Below are 5,843 nucleotides of genomic sequence, written 5' to 3'. Positions count from 1 at the left end.
TCACAAGCGATCACGGTTCCTTTGAACACCTTTTCTAAAGTGTCACATGCTTCTTTTGAAGTAGTTGCCCTGGCAATCTTCTCAAAGCCCGACTCATCAACGGCTCGGAACAACATGTATAATGCCGCCTTTTTCTTTGATCGCAATTCTTTTAACGTCTTGTTTTGTGCCACCGTATAACCCGTGGTATCTTTTGGTTCTTCGAAACCTTCTTCGACCACCTCCCATGCATCTTGAGAACCGAGAAAAGCTTTCATTTGGATGCTCCAATTCTCATAGTTCGTTTTCGTTAATCATGCTAGCGGCATTTGACCCTCCTTTTTTATTTTATTTTTTTGTTAATTTGTGGTTAAATTGGTTGGTTTCTTTTCATAATTTGTTTTTTATTTTGTTACTTTGTTTAACAAACCAAAAGAATTGCCCCATCCCAAAAAAAATAATTTTAATTTTATAATATTTAATTCAAGCAAAAAAAAAGAAAAAAGTAAAAAAAAAATAATTAGTTTAAGTTTAAGAATTAAATTGAACAGAATATATTGGACTGTTTTAATGAATGCTAGAGGGGGATGGTCAGTTTTTTTTTTACTAATCAGCTGTGAATTGCGCCTGTAATTTTGCATATAAATAGTGCTCTTCTTTACATAATTATCACATCACAGGCGCAATTAATTCACATCTTCTCTTTTCTCTCTGCTTTTTAAATTTCTCCACCAATGGCTAACCGTATCTCCGGTGGTGCAGAGGAAGTTTCCGCCGTCGTCGCCATAGAAGAGGAAGAAGTTGCGCCGTCTGGTTCCGATGTTCCGACTCCTCAAGAGAGGAAAATGTCGTGGCAAAATCTCCGGCGACACGACTCCTTGTATTTAGAGTCTCGTAAACTCCATGGTCGCGATCACTCCGATGCCGACGTCAGTCTCTTCTTTCCTCTCCTCTTTTCTTCTTTTTCATTTCGATATATTAATAATAATTAAAATCAAATTGGCAGAAGAAGAAATGGAGTGTGATATTACAACTAGCATTCCAGAGCATCGGAGTAGTGTACGGAGACATCGGAACCTCGCCGCTCTACGTGTACGCCGGCATCTTTCCGGAGGGAATAAAGCACGAGGACGACGTTTTAGGAGCGATGTCTTTGATCTTCTACACCTTAACTCTCATTCCAGTCATCAAATACGTGTTCATCGTCCTCAGAGCCAACGACAACGGCGATGGTAAAAGCCTCATTCACTTCTTCTGTGATTCGAAATCGGAATCGGATTTTGATTTTGATTTTGATTTTGATTTTGATTTTTCAGGCGGAACCTTCGCACTGTACTCTCTCATTTGTCGGTACGCGAAATTAGGGCTGATTCCGAACGCAGAGATGGAGGATGGAGAGGTGTCCAATTACCAATTGAATTTGCCGAATCGAAGACAGAAGAGAGCTTCGAGGATTCAGTCGGCGCTGGAGAACAGCCATTTTGCGAAGGTCTCTCTTCTCTTTGCGACGATGCTCGGAACCGCCATGGTTATCGGCGACGGCGTCCTCACCCCTTGTATCTCAGGTCTCCCTTTCCCCTTTTTTTTGTTCCCTCTAAATTACAAATTAATTGCAATATTATTTTTAACATTTTATAAATTAAATAGATTAATTTTTAATTTTTTTACTTCAGTTTTATCTGCTGTGGGAGGGATCACGGAGGCAACCCCTGCAATGACAGAAGGTAAATTCACACCCTTTATTTATTTATTTATTTATTTATTTACTGTATCTTTTTCATAAACAAAAAATTAAAAAAGAAAAAAAAATCATTATTTATACCAATTACGAATGATTTTACAACAAATTAGTTTTTTGTTTCTTATTTTCAAAAACTAAATTTGGTATTTCATAATTTTTTTTTTTAATTTTCTATTCATGGGGGCGAAACTATAAACTATTTAAAATCATAAACCAAAAATGATATTGCAGGAAGGATTGTTTGGGCATCAGTAGTCATCTTGGTGTTGCTGTTCATGGCTCAAAGATTAGGAACCGACAAAGTGGGCTACACTTTTGCCCCAATCATCTTCATTTGGTTTGCTTTCATTGCTGCAATCGGTGTTTACAACTTTTTCAAATACGACCCAACTGTGATCAAGGCCTTAAATCCAGCCTACATTATTTATTATTTCCAGAGGAACAAAAAGGATGCTTGGATTTCTCTCGGCGGCGTTGTTCTTTGCATTACAGGTTCTTAAATCTTCTTATATTCTTTACCTTTACCCTTTTTCATGAAGAAGAGACCACACAATCTTTATAACAACACGACGAATACAGGGACGGAAGCATTGTTCGCCGACGTCGGGCATTTCAGCGTCCGATCGATCCAGCTGAGCATGTCCCTAGTGACCTACCCATCTCTAATATGCGCTTATGCAGGCCAATCTTCGTTTCTTCGCAAGCATAGTGATCTAGTTTCACACACATTCTACAAGTCCACTCCTGGTATAAACATTCACAAAGTTCATACGATTTCATCCCAATAATTAACTCAACTATATCATCCTATGTGTATGATTGGCAGGAAGTTTGTATTGGCCAATGTTTGTGGTGGCAGTTTTAGCATCAATCATAGCAAGCCAAGCCATGATCTCAGGAACTTTTTCTATAATTCAGCAGTCACTTTCACTTGGATGCTTCCCAAGAGTTAAAGTGGTTCATACTTCTGCTAAGCATGAAGGCCAAGTTTATGTTCCTGAGATCAATTACCTTCTCATGTTGGCTTGTGTTTGTATTACTTTGGTTTTCAAGAACACTACAAAGATCGGCAATGCATACGGTAACTTACTCGCTCAAACCAACTCAACTCAACTTAACTCGACCAGCACTGACTAAATAAAGAATTTTGCTCTAAACAGGAATAGCAGTGGTGTTTGTGATGACACTCACGTCCTCCTTCCTAGTATTGATAATGGTAATGATATGGAAAACTCACATCCTGTTGGTAATCACTTACGTTGTCATAATTGGGAGCGTGGAATTGGTGTATCTAAGTTCAGTTCTTTACAAGTTCGACCAAGGAGGGTATCTCCCTCTGGCTTTTGCAGCTGTTTTGATGACAGTAATGTATGTGTGGAATAGTGTGTTTAGAAAGAAGTACTTTTACGAGCTCAACCACAAAATCTCTCCGGAAATGTTCAATGAAATGGTGAGTACCACCAGCTTTAGAAGACTTCCTGGCATGGCATTTTTCTACACTGAGCTCGTTCAAGGCATCCCTCCCATCATCAAGCATTACGTCGAGCACGTGCCCGCTTTGCAGTCTGTGCTTGTCTTTGTCACCATTAAATCGCTTCCTGTTAGCAAGGTTCGGAGTTGATATTAGATATAGATATAGATATATGCTATATATGACAATATTTGAGGTTTTATGTATGTTGTTAACTAGGTTCCAGCCGACGAACGTTTCCTCTTCCGAAGAGTAGAGGCAAAGGAGATCGACGTGTTTCGTTGTGTAGTTCGATATGGATACACAGAAGTGCGTGCCGAACATGAACTGTTCGAGAAAATTTTACTCGAAAGATTGGAAAAGTTACAGTCTGTGCTCGTCTTTGTCACCATTAAATCGCTTCCTGTCAGCAAGGTTCGGAGTTGATATTAGATATAGATATAGATGTATGTTATATATGACAATGTTTGAGGTTTTATGTATGTTGTTGACTAGGTTCCAGCCGACGAACGTTTCCTCTTCCGACGAGTAGAGGCAAAGGAGATCGATGTGTTTCGTTGTGTAGTTCGATATGGATACACAGAAGTGCGCGCCGAACATGAACTGTTCGAGAAGATTTTACTCAAAAGATTGGAAGAGTTCGAAAGTGATCGACAGCCATTGTGTAACTGCGATGGGAGAGTTGAAGAAGTTGAAGAGGATGGGAATGAATTTGGAGGCGTTGCAGAAGCATGGAAGCAAGGAGTTGTTCATTTCATTGGGGAAACAGAGGTGGTTGCTAAACCGAGTGCGGGGTTTGGAGATAGAATTATGATAAATTATGCATATAGCTTCTTGAGGAGAAATTTGAGGGAAACTGATCAAGTTTTTGAAATTCCTCACAAACGTATGCTTAAAGTGGGAATGACTTATGAACTTTAGACGACAACATCATAATTTGATATTTATGTACAAAAGATAAGCTCTTTATGTTCTTCAATGTTTTAATTAATGACACATAANTTGTCCGAAGGCAGCTATATGTACAGAAGATAAGCTCTTTATGTTCTTCAATGTTTTAATTAATGACACATAAAAGCAATCCTCTTTTTAGCCTTAGGGTAACACAAAACTGAGCCCAATGATTATATTTGTCTCGTTCGTTTCCCGTCTTATTTACTTCAAGTTAGTTTTTTGAGTTCTAATTATTATTTCGTTAATTATTATTGAAAGAGTATTTGTGTAACGACCCGAAATTTTCTACTTAATTTGAGGTCGCTACTGTATACGTACCATAAATATTGAATGCGGAAGACTTCATTTAAATTCCATAAAACATAACCTTTGTCTTAAAACACAACCATGGACTTACGTGTTTCGAAAACATTTTTAAAACGACACAACAAAAGACTAAATAAAATGAATATGAGTTTAAGTTAAAAACATCCTATTATAGCCTAATTCTAAGAAAATAAATACCACTATCCTATACATGTGCCATGGTCTCGAGTTGTGATGCCGTGGACTTACGTGTTTCGAAAACATAACCTTTGTCTTAAAACACAACCATGGACTTACGTGTTTCGAAAACATTTTTAAAACGACACAACAAAAGACTAAATAAAATGAATAAGAGTTTAAGTTAAAAACATCCTATTCTAGCCTAATTCTAAGAAAATAAATACCATTATCCTATACATGTGTCGTGGTCTCGAGTTGTGATGCCGTGGTCAGCCGTACATGAATGCCTTGCCTTAACCTGAAGAATGTAGTAGCACATGGCTTGAGTATTTAAAGAAATACTCAGTAAGTGACCCCACTATTGTGGTTAAATGCAACAATCACATGCAATGAGATGATGGGACCAATCTTTCATTCCGTTTTCCCTATGGTGCTGTCCTAACGGGTAATTTTGGACGTGTACCATATACTCTACACACAGCCCATACGTGCGAGTATGGGCTCACCAGCTAGTTCGCACACCGCTGGCCCACTTTCCTTATCCATAACATATTATAACATATACATAACATATAGGAAGTATATCGATCCACACACAATTCACACATATCAATATATATGACACGTGCAGAACCACAGGGCACGTGTCAACATCAAATATAACCATGCCGATAGTAAGGTCACTTACCTGGTTAGCTTAAGTTGTTGTCACAAATATATCCTTAATAAAAGTTCGATTCCGTCCTTTGAAATCCAAGTCAACCTATGTGAGCCCATGACATCAGTTTCAAGTTTGAACTCTATAAAATTATTTCTCTCATTTACATTGGTCATCGTTAAATTCTGATATTTTCCCCTCTCATATTTCCTGTTTTATTTTTAAATTCTGTTACACAAATCTTTCCTCAATCTCCCCTCCTTCCTCTTTGTAATTATTTTCATTATGTAAATAATTGTTTTTTCTATAAACATTTTCAATTATGTAAACAAGTATTACTCTAATCCTATATTTATTTTTATTATGTAAACAGATATTATTGGCCTTTAAGTCGATTGTTTGGCTATTATCTTCCAGTTTATAGATCTGCCTGTTGGATAATGGAAGTCCCACATCCGCTAATTTAGGGAATGATCATGGGTTTATAAGTGAGGAATACTAACTTCATTGGAATGAGGTCTTTTGGGAAGCCTAAAGCAAAGCCATAAGAGCTT

General features: G+C 37.6%; 1 protein-coding gene across 3 annotated transcripts; it reads left to right on the top strand.

Annotated features, from left to right (window-relative positions):
- The first annotated feature begins 651 nt into the window (after positions 1 to 651).
- On the top strand, positions 652 to 4,320 carry LOC111782660 (potassium transporter 5-like). Of its 3 annotated transcripts, none has more exons than XM_023663458.1 (11): positions 653 to 908; positions 986 to 1,211; positions 1,296 to 1,544; positions 1,653 to 1,703; positions 1,952 to 2,212; positions 2,300 to 2,467; positions 2,547 to 2,801; positions 2,881 to 3,329; positions 3,411 to 3,513; positions 3,790 to 4,137; positions 4,194 to 4,320. In XM_023663458.1, the coding sequence occupies exons 1-10, from the start codon at positions 714 to 716 to the stop codon at positions 4,110 to 4,112; spliced, it is 2,280 nt and encodes a 759-aa protein (XP_023519226.1). In that variant the 5' UTR covers positions 653 to 713; the 3' UTR covers positions 4,113 to 4,137; positions 4,194 to 4,320. The 3 variants fall into 3 exon arrangements, with proteins under 3 accessions (XP_023519227.1, XP_023519226.1, XP_023519225.1); XM_023663457.1 differs by having other exon boundaries at positions 3,411 to 3,554; positions 3,831 to 4,137; XM_023663459.1 differs by lacking the exon at positions 3,411 to 3,513 and having other exon boundaries at positions 652 to 908; positions 3,687 to 4,137.
- The last annotated feature ends 1,523 nt before the right edge of the window (positions 4,321 to 5,843 follow it).

This window comes from Cucurbita pepo, chromosome LG20 (genome assembly GCF_002806865.2).
Source record: "Cucurbita pepo subsp. pepo cultivar mu-cu-16 chromosome LG20, ASM280686v2, whole genome shotgun sequence".
Taxonomy (NCBI): domain Eukaryota; kingdom Viridiplantae; phylum Streptophyta; class Magnoliopsida; order Cucurbitales; family Cucurbitaceae; genus Cucurbita; species Cucurbita pepo.
This window is presented reverse-complemented; position numbering and strand designations above follow the sequence as displayed.

What these genes read in the sequence shown, in the direction of transcription:
- LOC111782660 (XM_023663459.1), top strand. Translation starts at nt 714, where the DNA reads ATGGCTAACCGTATCTCCGGTGGTGCAGAGGAAGTTTCCGCCGTCGTC. An exon ending in AGCCAACGACAACGGCGATG is followed by an intron (nt 1,212 to 1,295) that starts GTAAAAGCCTCA and finishes TTGATTTTTCAG; the next exon opens with GCGGAACCTTCGCACTGTAC. An exon ending in AATCGCTTCCTGTTAGCAAG is followed by an intron (nt 3,330 to 3,686) that starts GTTCGGAGTTGA and finishes GTTGTTGACTAG; the next exon opens with GTTCCAGCCGACGAACGTTT.